The 23,898-nt window shown below is 32.3% G+C and overlaps 1 protein-coding gene across 1 annotated transcript in view; it reads left to right on the top strand.

Moving 5' to 3' along the window:
- The window catches only part of LOC114341755 (uncharacterized), a 262,233-nt gene that overhangs the window by 191,611 nt on the left and 46,724 nt on the right, over positions 1-23,898 (top strand). Inside the window, exon 10 of the mRNA XM_050652139.1 lies at positions 16,804-17,029. Coding sequence (XP_050508096.1) covers positions 16,804-17,029 — 226 coding nt within the window. The remainder of the gene's footprint in view (positions 1-16,803; positions 17,030-23,898) is intronic.

Here is a 23,898-nt window from a genome sequence, read left to right on the forward strand (position 1 = left end):
TGACCGAAATTATTGTCATAATATGGTAATGAAAACAAAATGTAAGATAGAATTATTGGTTAATGAAAGTTAATAATTTTTTGGGCCTAAAATAGCCTTGGGGGTGAAAGTTAAAACGATGAAGTGATACAAAAGTTGTTTAGTGTGTATAGAAATATAAATTTGTTAACTGTAATGTTGGTTGTTTTGTACAAGTGAGATTACTTACTTTTAGGTTCACTGATGATGGACTGATAAGTCCGAAAACGTTTTGAACGTAATCCGTTTGGATTTTTAAAAATTTTTTAGAATTTTTATTAAATATACCAACTACACTAGGGAGTTTTACTTCATGTTAATTTTATTTAATAAGATATTAATATTACCTCCGAATTCTATCCTACTGCATGGATTTTAATGAAATTTTAGGAATAGGATCTACTTATCTCCTAATTAAAAGTCTACCCTATGCCGACGTGCGCTTTTATCTTGAGGGTGATTCCCACCCCTTCTCGGGGGTGGAAAATTTTTTGGTTAAAATAACCACGGAGCGGCTAGAGAACCAAATTTTAAGCAAAAACTGTTCTATAATTTTTTTTTTTAAAATCCGATACTTTTTGAGTTATTCGTGGTCCAATAATTGGCCATTTTGATTTAAACATAATACCTTTACGAACAGTTTTTTGAGAATACCTTAAAAATGATGCATCTAACTAAAAAACGATACAAAATATTTTTGTAGCTTATCAAAAAACAAAGAGATTTGTTCCTTCATAATTCTTCTAGTTATAATACAAAAAGAGATATGGTAGGTGAAAAGAGTTTGTTTTTTTAATGCATGCTCAAATCGGTGTGTTCATTTTGAAATAACAGAGAAACCGTCGATTGTAGGTGTATAATGCTACCAATGCCTTTTGTAGTGCATGAAAAAACCTTTAAAATGAGCAATATTAAAGGTCAATTACATTCAAACTAAGCGAGATATGCTGCAAAAAATTTTATTACTAATGTATTTTAAGAAAAAATGAGAATTATATTTAACCCTTCATCCGCCAGAATTTAAATTCATCGTTTTCCTTTTACAATACCTTCTACTATAGTGTTATTTCTATGTTAAAAAGTTGGACGGGTTTAAAATAAATTGTTTTTGAAAAAAAATAAGATCAAATTATAGAGCGCATTTTTAAATTTTCTTAAGAATCTTCCTTTTTCTCCATGTAACTTGAAAATGATAAGAGATATGGTAATAAAAAATAAAAACAAAATTTTTATCTTAAAAAAACCTACATTTTTTTGCGGGATCTTTTTTTCGTATCTCTTATCATTTTCGAGTTATATGGAGAAAAAGGAAGATTTTTAAGAAAATTTAAAAATGCGTTCTATAATTTGATTTTATTTCATTCAAAAACCATTTTTATTTTAAACCATTACAGCTTTTTGAACATAAAAATAACACTATAATAAAAAGTATTGTAGAAGGAAAACGGTACATTTAAATTCTGATGGATGAGGGGTTAAATATACTTCACATTTTTTCTTAAAATACATTAGTCATCAAAGTTTTTACAGCATATCTCGCTTAGTTTAAATGTAATCTACATTTAATATTGCTCATTTTAAAGGTCTTTTCCAGCACTACAAAAGGTATTGGTAGCATTATACAGCTAAAATCAACCGTTTCTCTCTTATTTCAAGTTGAATACACCGATTTGAGCATGCACAAAAAAAACAAAATCTTCTAACCTACCATAATAATATTATCTCTTTTTGTATTATAAGTAGAAGATTTATAAAGGAACGAGTCTCTTTGCTTTTTTATGAGCTACAAGAATATTTTAAATAGTTATTTTCCTAACTAGTGCGGAAAGTGATACTTTCACGCACGAGACTGTCGTAGAACAATATTTTTCTAGGGCCGTACGTTTGGAAAAAAGCCACAAAAAATAGAGTTATATCAATTTTTAATTAGAAGTGAAAATACACAAATTAATTCTTTGACAAGGTTGTCAAAACCAAACTTTCAATATAATGGGTTACCACGACGACGATATTGGTTTCCATGACGACTACTCAAAACCATTGTTATGGTCTACTGATTTGACTTTTGAATATTATGTCAAAATAATTTTATTTCATCGAATTATCAGTAGTAATTGCACAAGAGCTCTAAAATTCTATATTAATTTTAGAGATCGAGTGCAATTTGTTGCGATTATTTCATGAATAAAACTGTGCAAAACCAAAATTTTATTGTAATTTATTTATGTAAGTACAAATTAGTACAATTAAACACACAGTTGTTATAAATATTTGACGGTTGAAAGTCATCACTTTTATAATTTTTAAAACATTAATTGTCATGAATGTCACTGAATATATTTTTTCATAGCAACGAAGGGCATCTGACGTAATATATTTGACGACGGGAAATTATCAAAATTATCAGTTTCATTTTTATTTATGTAGCTTTCTATTGGTCAGAATCTCCTATGAATGAAATAATCGCGCTACTTTCATTAAACATGAACACAATAAGATAAATTTAAAATAAATTAGTAAATCATATCTAAATATTAGTTTATTGCATGTATTATAATGCCATATTACAAGGTTTTTTACTTTTTCGCACGCCGTGTGGAAAAGTGCAACTTTCGGAAACGAAATGCATGCGTAAAAGTGGCTGTTTACGTACGGCCGTAGAATAGTATATTGTACAACAAGAGAGAGAAAAGACATATTTTTCACGAGCGCAGAAGTTTGAAGCGCACGAGCCGATGTACGAGGCGAGTGCCGCAAATCAAGCGAGGAAGAAATATGTCGTTTTCTCACTTGTTGTACACTGTACTTTTTCTATGAATGCGTTTTTGTCAAGAGTTCAAACTTCAAAATTAAATAATTTAGGTGCTTTTATGTAGACTATATGCCAAAATTGAAATAAAATACCTACATATTATACACATATGTAGGTATTTAATATTCTTAATATTTATATACTTTTATTTAATTAAAATTATAGTTACCAGTTATATTTGAACAGTTTTGAAAGGTAATTCCTGGTAAGTTTTGATTTGACACATTTTATTTGACAAAAATATTTGTGTTTGTATTGTGCATGTTACCATGGAAACCGCGATTCTACGTATGGAACCCGTGAGAAAAAATGTTTCTCACTGCAATGGCCGACTTTTTTCACAGCCTGAGAAATTGTTCGTTTTGAATGTATGTAAGTAGTGAGAGAACTTGCACATTGTATAGCATCCATAGGAAAAATAGTTTTTCTATGGATGCTATACAATGTGCAACTTCTCTCACTACATACATACATTCAAAACGAACAATTTCTCAGGATGTGAGAAAAGTCGGCCATTGCAGTGAGAAATATTTTTTCTCACGGGTTCCATACGTAGCATCGCGGTTTCCATGGTAACATGCACAATACAAACACAAATATTTTTGTCAAATAAAATGTGTCACATCAAAACTTACCAGGAATTACCTTTCAAAATGTTCAAATATAACTATAATTTTAAATAAATAAAAGTATATAAATATTAAGAATATTAATTACCTACATATGTGTATAATATGTATTTTATTTAAATTCTGGCATATGATCTACATAAAAGCACCTAAATTATTTAATTTTGAAGTTTGAACTCTTGACAAAAACGCATCCATAGGAAAAATGCAGTGTACAACACGTGAGAAAACGACATATGTCTCCCTCGCTTAATTTGCGGCACTCGCCTCGTACAACTTCTGCGCTCGTGAGAAATATGTCTTTTTTCTCTCTTGTTGTACAATATACTATTTTTTCGTTAGATGCATAGTTTTTAAGGTATTCGCAAAAAAGCATCCGAAAAGGTGTCATTTTTCACTGAAAATGGCCAATTTTCAACCACGAATAACTCAAAAAGTATTGAGTTTCCAAAAAAAATACAGAACAGTTTTTGTTTAGAATTAGGTTTTCTAGCCACTTCCGTGGTTATTTTAACCAAAAAATTTTCCACCCCCGAGAATGGGTGGGAACCACCCCCAAGATAAAAGCGCATCTCAGCATAGGGTAGACTTTGTTTTTGAGCTATTCTCTACTTATTGTGAAAATATCAAATAAATCGATGTAGTAGGATGGGATTCGGAGGCAAATACCCTCATTGACTCCCCTAAATTGGGTTATTCCAAAATTTAAATGATAATTTGCGTTACATAATTATATCTTTGGATTTTATTTGTTCTGGTTCAGACAAGACAATTAAATTCTTAACTTTAACACGTTGATTGCCAACTAAGAGTAAACTCGTAGATTGCGTTTTCTTTTAGGACGCCAACTACGAATTATTTCGTCCTGTATTTTGGTAATTTAGTTCAGGTGAAATATGTTAAATCTCACTAATCAACACTACGTATAAAATATTGGCTTCGATATTATTAAAAATATTAGTACCATACGCCGAAGAAATACTTGGTGAATACCAGTGTGGTTTCAGGCCTGGCAGATCGACTATTGATCAAATATTCACAATAAGACAAATGCTTGAAAAGTATTGGGAATATAATCAGGACGTTCATCATATCTTTATAGACTTCAAACAGGCTTATAATTCAATTAATCGTGCAACATTATGGAAGGCAATGATCGAGCTCGGCGTACCCAAGGAACTAGCTGCGGTAACACAAATGTGTGTAAGTAACTCCTTTGCACAAGTTAGAATAGGGGGAAAAATATCAAATGCTTTCTGCGTAAATTCTAGACTGAGACAGGGAGATCCGTTTTCCCCATTGTTGTTTAACCTGGCCTTAGAATATGTCATGCGAACAATTTATCCAAAAATCAAACCAGACATAACTGCTCGAGGAGCAAAAATCATACTCGCTTTTGCCGATGACGTAGACGCAGCAGCACAATCAACATTAAAAATTAAGGATATTTTCTCGAGCTTTGAAGAAGCTGCATTAAACATCGGTCTAAAAATAAATGAAGACAAAACAAAATACACGGTCGTTTCAAAACAAGAACGACGGCGAATAAGGCAAAATATTACCACATATAAACTATCATAACTTCGAAGTGGTTAAATAATTTAAATATTTAGGAGCAACAATCACAAATGACAACAAATTAGAGCGAGAAGTTGAAACGCGAATAATGGCAGGAAACAGATCTTTCTTTGCAATGAAACATCTAATGAAGTCAAAACTTCTCTCACGAGGTGCAAGAATTCAGATATATAATACGACCAGCAGTGACGAATGGAAGCGAAACATGGACGCTAACAAAAAGAGAAGTAAATAAATTGCTGGTGTGGGAACGTAAAATCCTTCGAATGATATATGGTCCTTGCAGAGACAGCGTGACAAACGAATGGAGGCGCAGATACAATAACGAGCTAGAGTCTCTATTCGGAAAAGAAAATCTAGTCAGAAGGTCTGTAGGGCGGCCTAGAAAAAGGTGGAAAGATGTAGTCAAAGAAGATTTAGAGAAAATGGGTGCGACAATGGGAATTAGTGGCACAGATCCGACAAACATGGAAGGAAATAGTAAACACGGCAAAGACTCACGAAGAGTTATAGCGCCATTGATGGTGATGATGAAATATGTTAAGAAGCAGACCAGAATGGACATTTTCTATATAGAAGTCTATTTTTTTTACTGAAATCACTTCAGGGTATTGAACCGGGAGATATTAACAGAACTTCAACCACGATTTTCTAAGTCCTGCCCTTTGCAATACTGGAAAGTTAGAAGAGGTACTTACAATTTATGGAAAAATCCACGGGTTTCCTGTGACATTTTTCTGTGAAAATTAGATTTTTCATGAGGAAAAAAATGGGGAGTTGCGATGAATTTCTGAGTCCTGCCATATCCATAGAAGACAGGATACTATCAATTTTATGAAGAAAATTTTTTGGGCAGGAGGGTTGCAAAAGGACTAAGGAAGTATATGGATATACGAACATGTAATGAAAATAATGAAATTTTCATAATTTTGTGAGTCCTGCCAACTTAATAAATTAAACATAATTATTTGAAAATGATCGAAAAAAATGTTGGCATGACGTCTCCTAATGTTTAACTGCACTTGTCTCTTGGAAAATTCTGTGGAAAATTTTCATTATGGTTCCGTGATTTTCTGAGTCATAAAATAAATTTTATTCTAAAATAAATAATTTAAGTAGACATTATTCAAAATGGCATGATGTTTAGTTACACCTTTTTTACTAAACATAGTTAAAAAATGTGTAAGGAAATTCGTGGAAAGTTACACGATTTTCTGAGTCATGCCATTTTGGACATATGTCAAGAATGTTAATATAAAGCTATTTACAAAGAGGCTGGATGGTTGTGTAGTTATTTCGCATACAAAAATAAAATTTTAAGTCAGTAAAATTATTGCACGTTGTTATACAAACATAATCATATTATCACCACAATTTTCTGAGTCATGCCTTGTCAGGTATGCTTAAAAAACACTAATCTAAAACCGTTTACAACGTGGCAGGATAACCGCAAAGATATTTAATACATAAAAATTAATTTTTATATCGTTAAAAGAATCGTACGGTATTAAATATTATTTTCCTGAGTAATGTCTCGGATTTTTACACACCTTTCAAATCTATACCAAACGGTAACATATTTATTTTAAGCGATTAGATCATATTTTTGTATCTAAGTAAACGTAATAAAAGTAATAGGAAGAAAATCAATAATTTTACAATTAATTGGTTATAGTAGGGATTGTACCTATTATACAGGGTGTCCAGAAAATCTTCTAACAATCTAAGCCCGGAGATTCCTCTAATAATTTTAAGAAAATTTAACTCAATTCACCTCGTCCGAAAATGCTTCCCAAGGAAGCTAGAGTTCTTTAAAGATGGCGTATTCTAATTAGTTTTTTTTAATAGCTCCTGAACACTTCTATTTAGAAAAACGAAAACTGGTACACCTATTTATCTTCCAGATATAAATCGATTCCATCATTTGTCAATTTTTAGTACCGGTCATAGGCGTCCGTTTAGGGTAGGGAAATGGATATTTTATCCCATAACTTTTCTGTGTCTAATTAAGCATTTTTGACACTGGAATAAAGGGGTATTCTTATACTAAAAGGTACTCTTGCTTTCAGTCGGTAGGATACGCAGTGTTCTAGAAAAATCGATTTGAAAAATTTTTCGGTTTTTGAATTTGAAAAAAAAAGACTATTTAGGAAAACTATTTAGAAAAACGAAAACTGGTAGGTTTATTTCTCTTCTAGAGATGAATATTTTATCAATTGTGAATTTCTAGTATCGGTCATAGGCGTCCGTCTTGGGTAGATCAACGAAATCTCATAACTTGCTTTAATTTTTAAGCATTTTATAGTAGACAGTAGAGTATTAAATTATGAGGTATTCTAGTACTAAAAGTTACTCTTGCTTTAAGTCGGCAAATACACCGTTTTTTTTTATTTTTTTATTTTTTTTTTATTTTTCTTAAATTCAAAATACGAAAAATTTTGAAATTGATTTTTCTAGAAAACGGTGCATCCTACCGACTTACAGCAAGAATACCGTTTAGTACTCCAATACTTGACAATTTAATAATATAGTGTCAAAAATGCGAATTGCGTTGAAGCAAGCGCTGAGGTCGGACGTGTTTATGTGGTTTCGGCGGTAAATAACTCGGATCCGGGCTTTACCACGCAAACCATTTAGATATGTGATGTAAATTGATTTAAAAATTGATTTAAAAGTGATTTAGGATTATTTAGTGTTGTGAATGTTGTTTGTGTACAAAGGACACAGAAGGATTTTGATTTAACATTTTGAGAGCGGTAAGTGATTTTAATTAGTATTGGTTTTATAAATTTGACCTAGTTGAGATCGGTGTCAAATTCCTCGTGCATAAACAATTTGAATTAAACCTTTACTGTAATTAAGTAGTTGTATTGCAAAACATTTATTTATTTTATAAAAAAAAATAAACAACATTCAGATAGAAATAGGAATACCAGTGAAATAACAATTAATTATCATAGTAATTGAAATTAAGATGACGGACAGCGGCAGCGACACTTATGTATCAGAGGATGGTAAAAGGAAAGGAAATGAATATGAGGAAATCTTTAATAAGAGCAGAAAAGTATATCGATCTCCCAATAAAAAGAATGCTGGAGATAGAGAGAATGAAATTACGGAACTGAAGAAAACGTTAATAACTGATAATAAAAAGAAAGATAAGGAACTAGAGGATATAAAAAACATGGTAGGTGAGTTGGTAGGAGAAATGAAAAAACTCAGAAAAGAGAATAGCGAGTACAAAGAAAAGATTAAACAAATAATTCAAGAAAATGAAAATTTAAAAAAGGAAATGATAAGTATGAAACAGAAAATGGATAAATTAGAGCTAACTTTAGAAATCTGTCAAAAAGAAAGAAAGAAAAATAATTTAATGATGAAGGGTTTGCTAATAAGTACGTATTATATGGAACAGCTTAAGAATGAAATAGGAAACTTTTTGAATAAAGAGCTACGAATAATGGCAGACTTAAATAAGTTACAAAATATCAACGACAATATGTGCATTATTGAGTTTAGTAAGTTTGAAGACAAACTAAGAGTACTAAAAGCAAAAAGTAATCATAGAAGTTATAGACAACACCGCGTATACATTGAATGCGATTTAACACTTAAAGAGATTGATATGCAGAAAAATCTTAGACATATAGCAGCAAAAGAAAAGGCAAATGGCAAAATAATAAAAATGGGTTATGGTTTTATCGTTATTGAAGACACCAAATGGAGATGGAACCATAGTACGAATAATATAGAAATAGTCGGATATAATGTAGCAGCAACTGGTTTAAAAAAACTACTAGTTATTGCAAATTCGAGGATGGATATGGATACGAACATGGCACAGATTATGGACATGAGAGAATATAACAAAATCGATGCAAGTCTTGACAAAAATATGCAAAAACTAAACCGTAAAAATACAGACAATGAAAGAACTATGAATACAAAAAATGAAAAACAAAATAAGTATTGGAAAATTGGGTTGTGGAATATACAAAGTCTAAATGGTAAAGAAGAGGAACTTATTGATGAGTTTGAAAACACAAGAATGGATTTTTTAGCATTAACTGAAACAAAGAGAAAAGGTAGTGGATGTATTAAAATGAGAAATGAGCACTACATGATTTTTGGAGGTGTTAATGAGTCAGAACGTGCTAGGGCAGGACTTGCCCTAATGGTTCACAGAAATGAGCATAAAAATATCATTAGATGGAAAAATATTTCGGAAAGACTCCTTAGAATAGATATCAGTAAAAACGAGAAGACAACAATTATTGTTGGGTATGGACCATCGGAAAATGAAGCCAAGGAACTCAAAGATAGCTTCTGGGAACAAATGCAGGACGAAATGAACCAAATAAATCATGTCATAATAGTAAGCGATTTTAATGGGCGAGTAGGGTCAAGCAATGAATATGACAACCCTATAGGACCATATAGAGAAATGGTCAGGAATAATAATGGACAAAGAGTCATCGAGTTTTGCATCATGAATGATATGCAAGTTAGTAACACATTTTTTCAACACAAGGGGATTCATAAATAGACACGAGTGATGGATTCGCGGAACGAAAAATCCGTTATTGACCTAGTATTAGTACAGAACAGATATAAAAATGAAATAGCGGACGTTCGTGTTAAAAGAGGCTATGAGATCAGCTCGGATCATTTTCTCGTTGAAACTAAAGTAAAGACAAGGAGAGAACAGACATTTAATATTAAAAATGAAGAAAATCGCTACGAACAACCAAGTATTAAAGTATACAAACTGCAGTCTGAAAATATTAGGAAAGAATACTGTCGTAAATTAAATCAAGAAATACGAAAAACAAATTGGAAAAATGAGGAGGATATAGAAATATTATGGAATATTTTTAAGGAGCTGGTGCATGCAACCGGGAGTAAAGTATGTGGTGTAACGAAAGGAAGATATCTGAAAGGTACAGCTTGGTGGAATAATGACATAAAATTGGAAGTTTCGAAGAAGAAAAAATTGTGGAAAAAGTATATAAGCAATAAAAGTGAAAGTAATTATCAAGAATATAAGGAACAGAGAATACTGGTTAAAAATAAAATTAAAGAAGCTAAGAATCATCAATGGGAAGAATTTGGAAATAAAATGGAAAGTGATAGTAAGGGTAATGCGAAGTTGCTTTATAGGACTTTAAAAAATCTAAGACAAAAGAAATCAAACGGAGTAACAGGTTTAGAGGACAAAGATGGTAACATATTATTAAAAAATGAAGAGATTACCGAAAGATGGCGAGAACATTTTATGGAGTTATTAATGGGAGACAACAACGAAATAGAGAATGATAGGGAGGAGTACAATTTAAATGAACAACAAGATGATGATGACATAACATACGAAGAATACAGGGAAGCAATTTTAAAATTAAAAAATGGCAAGGCTGCAGGACACGATAATATTAAGGCTGAGCTAATTAAATATATGGAAGGAGAAGGATTACAATTACTATGGAAGATCATAAGGAGCTGTTGGCATACCGGATGCATACCTAGAGATTGGACGCTTGCAACTATTCTACCATTGCACAAAAAAGGCGATAAACATAAGTGTTCTAACTATAGAGGAATATCACTGTTGGTAGTTGCTAGTAAAATCTACGAAATAATACTAGAGAAAAAGCTGCGAGAAAATATCGAGGCCACATTGGATGACAGCCAATGCGGCTTTAGGTCAGGACGAGGTACAACCGATCTCATATTCACGGTGAGATAGTTATCAGAAAAGCCCTAGAGCATAACAATAAGTTGTTTCTCTGTTTTGTGGACTTGGAAAAAGCATTTGATCGGGCGCCACGTAACAAGATCTGGGAAATATTAAACCGTAGAAATGTGAAACCGAAGTTAATCCAAGCAATAAAGAGTATATATAAATGTACACGTAATAATGTAAGAACGAACAATTGCTCATCTCTAGAATTCTACACAAGGACAGGTGTAACACAAGGTGGTGTTCTGAGTCCTTTGTTATGCAAAATAATGCAGGGCTAATGTAAAAAGAACTAGGGTTGGGGTGTATAAACTTCAACAAGTTTACGTGTCAGAGTTGATATATGCCGATGACCTGGTAATTGTGGCAAAATCAGAAAAAGACTTACAAGTGAATGTGAATGTTTGGAATGAAGCCTTTAAGAAATTTGGGATGAAAATAAATATTGAAAAAACAGAAGCTTTAGTAATATCGAAAACACAAGAAAATATAAATGTTAAGTTAAATAATGAGACCATTTCACAAGTTGAGGACTTCAAGTATCTAGGATCAACAATGAATGGGCAAGGAAATATAGAACCAGAAATAAACAGCAGGGTAATGAGTGCAACAAAATTATACTATGCACTAAATAAAAGTTTTATTAGGAAGAAAGAAGTAAGCCTGAAAACAAAAATGAAAGTATTTCAAACCGTATACGAGCCGGTGCTACTCTACGGTAGTGAAACGTGGACAGTGAACGACAACATCTGTAGTAAAATTCAAGCATGCGAAATGCGATATTTACGTGCGGTATCCGGGGTGACCAGACGTGATCGTATAAGAAATGAAGACATACGTGAAAGGTGCGGTGTTGGAAGGACCTTAGACAGACTTGAAACTAAACAGTTATCGTGGTTCGGACATATGGCGAGAATGAGTGGAGGTAGAACTGTAAAGAGGGTATGGAAAGCGGCATCTGACAACAAACGACGAAGAGGCAGGCCAGCAAGAACGTGGAATGCAAATATTGGAAAGGCTTGCGACAAAAGGAATATTGATAAAATAGAAGATAAAAAGACGGACCAGTTTTTGTCTATCGAAATGGAAGCGTTCTGAAGATAAAAAAAATCTAATTACAAGGCGCCATCTTAAAAGAGCTCTAGCTCCCTTAGGAAACATTTTTGGATTATGTGAATTGTATTAAACTATCTTAAAATTATCTTAGGAATCTTAAAATTATATACAGGGTGTTCCATTTAAAAAACATAAGTTTGTGTCACTCTGTTAATACGGGTAGCCCTGTATATTAGAAAATATTTTTAAATTATTATCCTCTCTTTGCCCCACGTTTTACCTAAATAATCCTGCCTATTTGTAAATAGACTTATATTAAGATTCTTGAAACATATGCAAAATGGCATGACTCAGAACATCGTGGAATTTTTCACGAATTTTCTTACAAATCTAGGACTTCTGCCGTCTTACAAGAACCGTTTAACCTTCCTGCCGAGCACCGAAAAATTATTGATTGTATTTGAGTATTATAACTTTTTAAAGGCAGGACTCAGAAAATCACGGAATAAGGGTAAAAATTTTGGGCATAATTTTCCAAGGGACAAGTGTACTTAAAGAGTAGGAGAGGTCATGCCAACATTTTTTTATCATGTTGAAATAAATATGTTTAATTTATATAGTTGGCAGGACCCAGAAAATCATGAAAATTTCATTATTTTCCTTACATGCTTGCATACTCCGTTAGCCCGTTTGCAACCCTCCTGCCCAAAAAAATTCTTCATAAAATCCATAGTATCCTGTTATTCTACGGATATGGCAGGACTCAGAAATTCATCGCAAAACCCTATTTTTATTTTTTGGGAAAATCTAATTTTTACAGGAAAATGTCACAGGAAATTTGTGGATATTTCCACAAATTGTAAGTACCTCGTCTACCCTTCCACTGTTGCAAAGGGCAGGACTTAGAAAATCGTGGCTGAACTTCTGTATAATATCTCCCGGTCTATATTCCCTATATCAAATATCACGATATGCGCCTGTCGCAAACCTTACCCTCGTTTCACACGCTAAGAATTTGAACGTGCGATGGTTGGAACGCATGATGACATTTCAATAGTGGCTCGAGCAATCTTATGATACCTTTCCTATTACACGGCGGTTGGAATGTTCGGTGAAGTCGCCGCGTAATGTGAAAGTTACCATGGGATTACTTGAGCCACCATTTGAATAGTCATCGTGCGTTCCAACTCTCGCACGTTCAGATTCTTAGTTTGTGAAGCGAGGGCTCTGCTTAATTTTTTATTTAACAAAATCTGAAAAATATCAAAAATGTTTGTTCTTTGAGCCCATATTATCGCCTATAACTCGGAGATATTGCTCCGACAAAAGAATTATACAAGGCAGAATTTTGTTTTTCAATTTTACGTAAAATTTGACTAGCTAGAAATTGAGAACTTAATGTTTATTTTTGAAACAATAGGGGAAAAAATATAAAAAATTTAATTTTAAATTTTTTTTGAGCCATTGAAAATAACTTATAGCTTATTAATTATAATAATATGTATATAATAATATGTATAATAATATATATCCATAACCTATAATTCATATAATATGAATTATAGTTTTTTTCAAAAACAAAAACACTTGTCAAATTTATCCTTGAAATGAACTAATAATGGTACAACTTTTTGCTTAAAAAGTTACCTACTGCCCATTTTGTAAAGAAACCCGAGTCAGTTACTGTGTTACAAAAAATAGGTGCATTGTATATTCAAAGTCTCTATACCTCGTTTTTAAACTACGAGGAGTAATTCAAATTTACCGCCCTGTAATACTTGTTTGTAATTGGTCCAAAAACAGGCAAGTTTACTGCACTAAATTATTAAATTTTGACATCACATTGCCTTCCATTCGCATTTTTCAAAAACTTTCATGAGGCGCCACACCATAAAATTTGTTTTTTCTTGGGGGAACGTGTCGGTCATATATGACTGACACGATAACTTTTGAATAACCTTATATCACTCAAAATTACGTGACAGTCTCTGGATTTTCATATGAGATTTTGTAGTTGTGGCGCCCAGTGAAACTTCATTAAACAATTGGTGGCGCTCCAAGAAAAAACTATTTTTTTCTTGGATTTTCTTTTTAATGTGACCTCCTACGAAACAACGGTGTCACTCATAAATGACTTACATGGCCTACAGCAAAAAATTTATGTCAATCAATTTTAGGTGACGTTGCAGGCAATGTGATATTGACATTTAGGAAATTTTGACACTATCGACATTTATAATGTCATAGGTTAATTGAGTTATATTGGCGATTTTTTGTATTTTCTTCGTTATTCTTTTAGTTTTTAGATTTTTAGTCTGCATTTATATAAAAAACAATTTTGCCTAGAATTCTTTAGCGACGTATTAGTGTTATTAAGCTGTTGATACTGATTACTGGATTACCGTCGAAGGTCGACATTAACCAAAAACGACGATGAATCTGGTGATTTTTCTAGTGACATTATTGGGTATGAATCTGTGTTTTGTGCTTATTTCTCCTAGTTTAAAAACAGGGTATAATTATAATTAAATAAAAATTGAGGTGAGTTGCTAGAGGCAGGGGTTAATGTAGAATGGTTCTGAAGAAGGCTTTGGCTCATAACGAGCTGTTTATGATGATATTTAATGATGAGCGCGCTAATAACCAGCAAAATAGCACAAAAGATGTAAAACGTATTAATTTGTGAGATAAAAAGACATGAAACTAGCCGAGCTGGGAAATTTAACGATATTAACCCATAAATTTACAATATATTAATTGTTTCCCACCTTTACACGTATCAGAGGAGTATGTCAATTAAAACTATCACTGCGATAGTGGTAGTTGTTAAAATAGTCCGATACGTCTTCTTCTCCTTTGGGTGCAGTCTTCTTAGCGAAGGTTGGCGATGACTACTGCAAAGTGACTCTATTTTGGGCTTTTCTTATTAAACTTTGAAAGTCTAATCCTGTCCATTCTTTGATGTTGCGCAGCCAGGTCATTTGTCGTCTAACCGGGACGCGTCTTCATTCTACTTTCCCTTCTGTATTAAGTTGAAGGAAGTTATACCTGCCGTGGTTTTACGTTTCTTGACAATTTCTGTGAGTTCACGTCCTCTATTCATATGCCTTAAAACTTCTTCATTTTTAACGCGGTCAGTCCATGGAATTGTCAGCATATGACGAAATACCCACATCTCAAAGCTCTCTAAACGTCGTAACGAGCTGACTGTTAACGTCCAAGCTTCCACGCCGTGTAAAAGTACACTATATACATAACACTGTATCATGCGGTATCGTAGGGACAGATCAAGATTGCGGGCAGTGAGTAACTGTCGCATCTTTAAGAAGGTGTTTCTTGCCTGTTCTATTCTACATTTAATTTCTTGTTCTTGGTTTAAGGTTTCATGTATCCAACATCATAGGTACTTAAACTTTTTCACTTGTTCAACGAGATTGTTTCTGACTAGGATGTCTATATAATCTAAGAGCTAGTGAACCCTCCGACTAACGGTCGTCCTGTAAGGTTAGAAATTTGTCTAGTGATAAATCATAGCACACCAAGGCTAAAAACCATGACCTGGCAGGCATCAGCCGTGCACGTGTATCTACCAGGTGAATCGAAAAGTGCAAATTTAGGGGATAAAATAAACTTTCTCCTGTAAAGTTTAACTTTAAGTATGTGATTGAATAAGTCATTTAGAAGAAATGTGTATAATGACAGGCGATTCTGAAGAGTATAAGACCTTGCCAGGCGAGGGGAAAGATTAGGGTTTTTTCCTAAAATTATTTTTTTTGCATCGAACAAAGTTTTTTTGGGTTTTTTTAAATCATTCCAAACAGAAAAGGCCTTTAGTGACTTTTCCCTTAGGTTAATTGTTTTTGTTATATAAGCGATTAAAAATTTTGAAAATTGCGAAATCGGCCATTTTTAACCCTAAATCGGACATTTAACTAAAAATTTCAATAATACCAAGCTAGGTAAGATATTCTTTAAACATTTATTGATGAAATCCCGATAAGTTTTTTGCACTACAATATCGAAAACCCCTTTGTTTTTTAATTGCTAATCAAGCGGGCGCGACACTGTAGTATAAATGAGGACATTTGAGTTTGCATAAATTCATTATCTCGAGAATGGGCAAATTTGAAGAAAAATCCTCAGACAGGTCGATTTTTTTTTAAATTAGGACTTTTTGGCATATGTATAATACTAGTGACGTCATCCATCTGGGCATGATGACGTAATCGATGATTTTTTTAAATGAGAGTAGGGGCTGTGTGATTGCTGATTTGAAAGGTTATTTAATTCTCTATTCAGTAGTATAAACCTTAACATAATTATTTATACAGGGTGTACAAACTATTTTTTTCTTCTTTTTGTCTAAATTAATTTAATAAAAAAAATTTTTGTACACCCTGTATAAATAATTATGTTAATGTTTATATTACTGAATAGAAAATTAAATACCCTTTCAAATGAGCTATCACACAACCCCTACTCTCATTTAAAAAAAAATCATCGATTTCGTCATCACGCCCAGACGGATGACGTCACTAGTATCATATATATGGCAAAAAGTCCTAATTTAAGAATAAAAATCGACCTGCCTAAGGATTTCTCTTTAAATTTGCCCTTTCTCCTGATAATGAATTTATGCAAACTCAAACGTCCTCACTTATACTACGAGTACAATGTCGCACCCGCTTGATTAGCAATTAAAAAACAAAGGGGTTTTCGATATTGTATTGCAAAAAGCTCTTCGGGATTTCATCAATCAATGTTTAAAGAATATCTACCTACCTTGGTAACATTGAAATTTTTAGTTAAATGTCCGATTTAGGGTTAAAAATGGCCGATTTCGCAATTTTCAAAATTTTTAATCGCTTATATAACAAAAACTATTAACCTAAGAGAAAAATCACCAAAGACCTAAAAACTCACCCAGTATAATACAAAATTGATAATAAATCTAGGTATTTCCATACTTCCAGACTTTCCCGTAGACAGCTACCGACCATTGAATTGGACGGCACGGTGCGCTACTCATCTCCAAGAGATCAAACAGAATTAGACTGGCTAGCGGGAAGCGTAGCTACAGATAGTCACTCAGTTTCATCGTCTGCATCATCTTCTAATCAATCGGTTAATTATTGGAGAAGAAATTCAAGGCACGAAGAAGAGTACAAGCGGATTGATTCTGTACAGTCTTCTCTTAATGTAAGTAGTATTAAAGTCAGTTTCTTTTTTATTTATATTTATATTTATTATTTACCTTCGTTCACTGCTAGAGTGCGAGAGCGTAGTGGCCATAATACTGGGAAAAAACGCAGCAAGAGCATTGCTAGATTGGGAGGGGGTGACAGATAGGATTATAGTAGCAAGGTTTAAAACGAGATTTCGCAAACTCTTAATAATAAATGTTTATGCTCCCACCAACGGCAAAGAACAGGTACTTAGTGAAAGAATAATTTTATGAACAATTGCAAGCTGTGTATGGTAGAATGAAAGCAAATAATAAAAGTGATATTTTAATAGGGATGGTGGACATGAATGCCAAATTAGGTGCAGATAATGAAGGAAAAGAGTTTGTAATGGGCAGGGAAGGCTTAGGAGAAACAAATGAAAATGGTGAAATGTTTACTGACTTCTGTGCCCAAAACAACGTAATGATTGGCGGAAGTATCTTTCCATACAAGCGCATACACAAGATAACGTGGATTTCTCCAGGAGGTGAAGTACAAAACCAAACATACAACATTACAATAAATTAATAGACAATGAAGTAAATCACTACTGGATCTAAGATCTATGAGAAGGGCAGATGTAGGGTCCGATAATGTGTTAGTGAGAGCGAAATTTACAGTTAAACTGCGAGCAGCAGCAAAGAGAACACCGAATAGTGAAAATTACAATGTTCACTGGATCAGAGATGGAAATGACGTACGCAATGAACTCAGAGAGCGAATGCAGAATAATTGCAGAACGGCTGGTGACATGGAGGAAGCCACTGTTGAGGAACTGTGGACCAAGTATAAAGAGACTTTAAAGAAAGCGGCAGTGGAAACAGTTGGCTACAAGAAAAACAGTGACAAACCCTAAATGACAGAAACAATATGAGACAAAATACAAGGACATAAACAAATTAAAGTCAAGCTACTAGAAATGAAAGATGATGATGAGAAGCAAATATTAGAAAGAAATACTGGGAAAAAACAAAGAAGTCAAAAGAAGTGCAAGAAGTGACAAAAGTTGCGGCAAGAGAAAACGACCTAAAAAAATGGTATGACATCACAAGAACCTTGACAAGAACAAGCCGAAATGGTACCACTAAAATAAAAGATAAAGATGGTGTCGTATTGAAAACAGAACAACAAATTTTTACTAGATGGATGGAGTATTTTAAAGAAATGTATGAAGAACAGAATATAATAGACGAAATAGAAGACGAACCCAACAGACAACCAATGAACACGAACATCGAGAAGAATTCGCCCATGAAGAGATAAAAGATGCAATTAAACAATTAAAAAGGGGAAAAGCTGCCAGAATAGACAATAGCCCTGCTAAATTATTCAAAGCAGATATCGAAACGTCCACCTCTACACTATATACACTCTTAAATAAAATTTGGAAAACCGAAGAGCTCCCCAGAGAATGGACGCAAGGCTTAATTTTAAAAAAGATGAAGTAGTTGGTATACAAATGGTATACATTTTTATCTTAATTTTAAAAATTTTTAAGAAGGGCGACACATCTAAATGTGAAAATTGGATGCCGATCACCCTGCTATGCACAACAAGCAAAATAATGACCCAAATCATGCTTGAAAGAATAAAGAAGGAAAAAGTTATAAAAGAAAACCAAGCTGGATTCCGGGCACGAAGATCCTGCATTGACCACATTTTGTACGATGAGATTGAGTATAGAGCAATCATTAGAGTGGCAGAATAAGCTATATGTGAACTTTATAGACTTCGAGAAAGCGTTTGATCGTGTAGATCGCAAAGCCTTATGGAAATTGCTAGAGAAATACGGGATGCCTCCCAAGTATATCAGAATTATAAAACTGTTCTACAAAGGGTTCACAGCACGCATAGTCCACGAAGGGAAGTTAACAGAACAAATATATATTGGTACAGGAGTAAAAAAAGCATGTCCAAGGCTACTAGTAATAAGATTGGAATAAGCTGGAACGTTTTTAACCAACTTGAGGACTTGGAATTTGCAGATGATGCCTTTTAACAGAAAAAAGACAACACATGCAACGCCAAACTGAAAAAGTAGTAGAGACAGGGAAGAAGGTCGGACGTCGGAAGGTCATAAACGTCAGAAAAACTAAGATAATGAAAATAAATACACTAAGAGACATGGGAATATCACTGGAATGCACGTAATTAGAAACGGTAGAGAAATTTAACTACTTGGGCAGTATTTTGGACATCCTTAATATTTACTGGCCAAACCGTATATCAAACCAAGAGCTATGGAAAATAACTAACCAGGAACATATATCTAAGACAATATGCAAAAGGAAATGGAGTTGGATGAGACACACTAAGGAGACCTAACACAGACAGAGCGAGGCAAGCCCTAGAATACACATCACATGGAAAGAGAAGACCAAGTAGACCCGTAGGAACGTGGAAAAGAAGTATTGAAAAACAAATTGCTATTGGGAAAACCTGGGCAGAAATAAAGATCAGTGCAAAGGATAGGACAGAATGGAGGCAGACAGTTGACGCCCTATGCTCCGCGTGGAGTGAAGATGAATAAGTAAGTAACTTCTTTATGCACAATTTTTTTGTTTTTAATTTAAATTTAAGTTTAAATTTAAGTTTTTACATGCTCATGGGAGGTATGTGCCCTTACCTCCTTTTTGAACATAACTATAGGATTTACTATGTTTTATCTACATTAAGTACATTCAATTTTTTTTTTCATATTGAAAGCTGGGAGGAAAAAGAAAATAATAATAATAAATAGAATTTTTGTTCTTCCGTCACAACTCCATCCATATACATAGTTATGTGTTTGCACCTGTACCTACCATGAATAAAACTTTGTTTATAGTTTTGTTTGTTAGATGTTTTTTTTTTCAAAATTATCCAGTTTTTTAGTCTCTGAAAATAAAATTTAATTCATTTTTTCACCAATTTTTTGCTTCTTTAGTATAGTGGTACTTTCAAATTTTACCATATTAAAGCGAAAGCGCTCAGCTATGAATTAAATATTTTACAGACTTTTAAAATTTTAAAATACTTTTTTCTTCCTATTCATTTATTTGTCATAAGTTTGTATAAAAACCAATTAGGGCAGTCAATGAGGGTATGTGGCTCCGAATTCCATCCTACTACATCGATTTACTTGATATTTTCAAAGTAAGTAGGGATTAGCTCCAGAAACAGTCTACCCTATGCCGATGTGTGCTTTTACCTTGGTGGTGGTACCCACCCCTTCCCGGGGGTGAAAAATTTTTTGGTTTAAATAGCCACGGAATAAGCTAGAGAACATATTTCTAAGCAAAAACTGTTCTATATAATTATTTTTTGAAAACTCAATACTTATTGTGTAATTTGTGATTGAAAATGAGCCATTTTCATTGAAAAATGGCACCTTTTCGGACGAATTTTTTTCGAATACCTTAAAAACTATCCATTTAACAAAAAAAAGTGTGTAAAATATTTTTGTAGCTTATAAAACATCAAAGAGATTCGTTCCTCAATAAATCTTCTAGTTATAATACAAAAAGGGATATGGTAGGTTAGAAGAGTTTGTTTTTTTGGTGCATGCTCAAATTGGTGTATTCAACTTGAAATAACAGAGAAACGGTCGATTTTAGGTGTATAATGACACTAATAACTTTTGTAGTGCTTGGAAAGACCTTTACAATAAGCAATATTAAATGTCAATTTCATTTAAACTAAGCGAGATATGCTGCAAAAAAATTGATGTATTTTAAGAAGAAATGAGAAGTATATTTAACCCATCATCCATCAGAATTTAAAAACGTCGTTTGCCTTCTACAATAATTTTTATTTTAGTGTTATTTCTATGGTAAAAAAGTTGGACATGTTTAAATTGAATGGTTTTTGAAAAAAATAAGATAAAATTATAGAGCGCATTTTTAAATTTTCTTAAAAATCTTCCTTTTTCTCCATGTAACTCGAAAATGATAAGAGATACAAAAAAAGATACCACACAAAAATGTAGGGTTTTTTAGATAAATATTTCGTTTTTATTTTACATTACTGTATCTCTTATCACACAAAAATGTAGAGTTTTTTATATAAATATTGCGTTTTTATTTTACATTACTGTATCTCTTATACCCCAGGCTGTGGGTGAAAAAAAGTGATATAATTCAGGAATTTTTGAAACCTATCAGGTGTTGTAATGGACGATGCCAGGAATAACTTCTACTAAAAAGTAACCAAAAATATTGTGCGCTTTTTTTTTAATTGCGATTTTCATTTGTTAAATTTGCAATTTTTATTGATTTTTAATTGTGTAGCTGAGGATATTGATTTTAGAGAAAGACTTTTTAATAGAAAGTTGTAGTAAATTAAAAAACCTACAATTTGAGGTACAGTAAGTTTAATTTGGTTAATTGGTTATTGCAAAACAGGCTGCGAAAATTCCAAAATGGCCGTTTTTTACAATTGCATTATCTATTGTACAAATAATTTTTTTAATTTTTTTAAAGCTTTACAATTAAGATCTTTCGATTCCAAACATAAAAAAAATTTTAAAGCCAGATTAACGAATTTGTTGCTTAGATATTATAAATTGTTTATCCCAGGAGGTCAAATGTCGAAGGCTATAACTTTTTGAAAAAAAATCGTAGAAAGTTGGTGAAACATCCAATCTCCTTCGAAAGAGTTATATTTTCATATTCTGATGTAAATAAATGCGTAAAACATTTTTAAACCTCTAATTTTTGGATTTGAATATAAGGGGGCAAATTTCGTTATAAACATTTAGAGCTGAAGCGGCCCTGTACATGCTATGAGTTTTTAACTTGCATATTATTGTTGCTGAAGATGAAACGAAGATTTATAAAAAAACAAAAAATTTCTACGACCAACTGAAGCCGAGATAATTTTTGGGTTTGAAAATAAGGGGGCAAATTTCGTTATAAACATTTAGAGCTGAGGCGGCCCTGTATATCCTATGAGTTTCTAACTTACAGATTATTGTTGCTAAAGACGAAGCAAAGATTCATAAAAAAATTAAAATTTTCTACAACCAACTGAAGCCGAGATAATTGTTTTTTTTTTCTTAAATCATAGTGCCTTTATTTATAACAATTAAGAATTTATTGTACATTCATTGACTAAAGAAAGACTTATGTTATCTTAAAATGAAAATTATTATAAAATAGAATTACATTTAATTATTAAAATTTTTTTTTTAAATCGGTGCTTTTGCAAGCGGCCGAATTTTGCAAATCGCTCGCTTCAAATCCGCGCGCTCGGAAAATTTTTACGTAACTTGTATTAAATTTTGACAGAAAACAATTTAATAATATTACCATTATAATATACAGTCCATTTATCACTGTATTTGTTTTTCTTGATAAACTTTTATATGTGAAATCCAAAAAGAATAGTCACTACAAGAAGAAAAAGTTTTATACTGTATATTATAGTAAGAAGTAACATTATTATTATTATATTTATATAACAATGAAAAAAATTAAAATATAGTTATATATTTCATATACATATATGTATAATTTTTGTAATATTATTTCTTCAGAAATGAAATTTCACATATAAAAGTTTATCAAGAAAAACAAATACAGTGGTAAAAGACTGTATATTATAATGGTAATATTATTATATTGTTTTCTCTCAAAATTTAATACAAGCTAAGTAAAAATTTTCCGAACGCGCGGATTTGAAGCGAGCCGGGCGATTTGCAAAATTCGGCCGCTCGCAAAAGCACCGATTTTAAAAATAATTTTTAATAATTAAATGTAATTATATTTTATAATAATTTTTATTTTAAGATAATATAAGTCTTTCTTTAGTCAATGACTGTAAAATAATTTCTTAATTGTTGTAAAGAAAGGCACTACGACTCAAGATAAAAAAAAAACAATTATCTCGGCTTCCGTTGGTTGTAGAAATTTTTTATTTTTTTTATAAATCTTCGTTTTATCTTCAACAACAATAATCTGTAAGTTAGAAACTCATAGGATGTACAGGGCCGCTTCAGCTCTAAATGTTTATAACGAAATATGCCCCCTTATTTTCAAACTCAAAAATTATCTTGGCTTCAGTTGGTCGTAAAAATTTTTTATTTTTTTATAAATCTTTGTTTCATCTTTAGCAACAATAATCTGTAAGTTAAAAACTCATAAGATGTACAGGGCCGCTTCAGCTCTAAATGATTATAAAGAAATTTGCCCCCTTATTTTCAAACCCAAAAATTGGAGGTTTAAAAATGTTTTACGCATTTATTTACATCAGAATATAAAAATATAACTCTTTAGAAGGAGATTAGATGTTTCACCAACTCTCTACGATTTTTTTTTCAAAAAGTTATAGCCTTCGACATTTGACCTCTTGGGATAAACAATTTATAATATCTAAGCAACAAATTCGTTAATCTGCCTTTACAATTTTTTTTATGTTTGGAATTGAAAGATCTTCATTTTAAAGCTTTAAAAAATAAAAGAAAATTATTTGTACAATAAATAATGCAATTGTAAAAAACGGCCATTTTGGACCTTTCGCAGGCTGTTTGGCAATAACCAATTAACCAAATTAAACTTACCATACCTCAAATTGTAGGTTTTTTTAATTTACTACAACTTTCTATTAAAAAGTTTTTCTCTAAAATCAATATCCTAAGCTGCAAAATTAAAAATCATTAAAAATTGCAAATTTAACAAATGAAAATCGCAATTAAAAAAAGCGCACAATATTTTTGGTTACATTTTAGTAGAAGTTATTCCTGGCATCGTCCTTTACAACACCTGATACGTTTCAAAAATTCCTGAATTATATCCTGAAATCGACCTATTTTTCACCCACAGCCTGGGGTATTATCATTTTCAAGTTACATTGAGAAAAAGGAAG

The sequence above is a fragment of the Diabrotica virgifera genome, chromosome 5 (assembly GCF_917563875.1).
Source record: "Diabrotica virgifera virgifera chromosome 5, PGI_DIABVI_V3a".
In the NCBI taxonomy this organism is placed as follows: Eukaryota; Metazoa; Arthropoda; class Insecta; order Coleoptera; family Chrysomelidae; genus Diabrotica; species Diabrotica virgifera.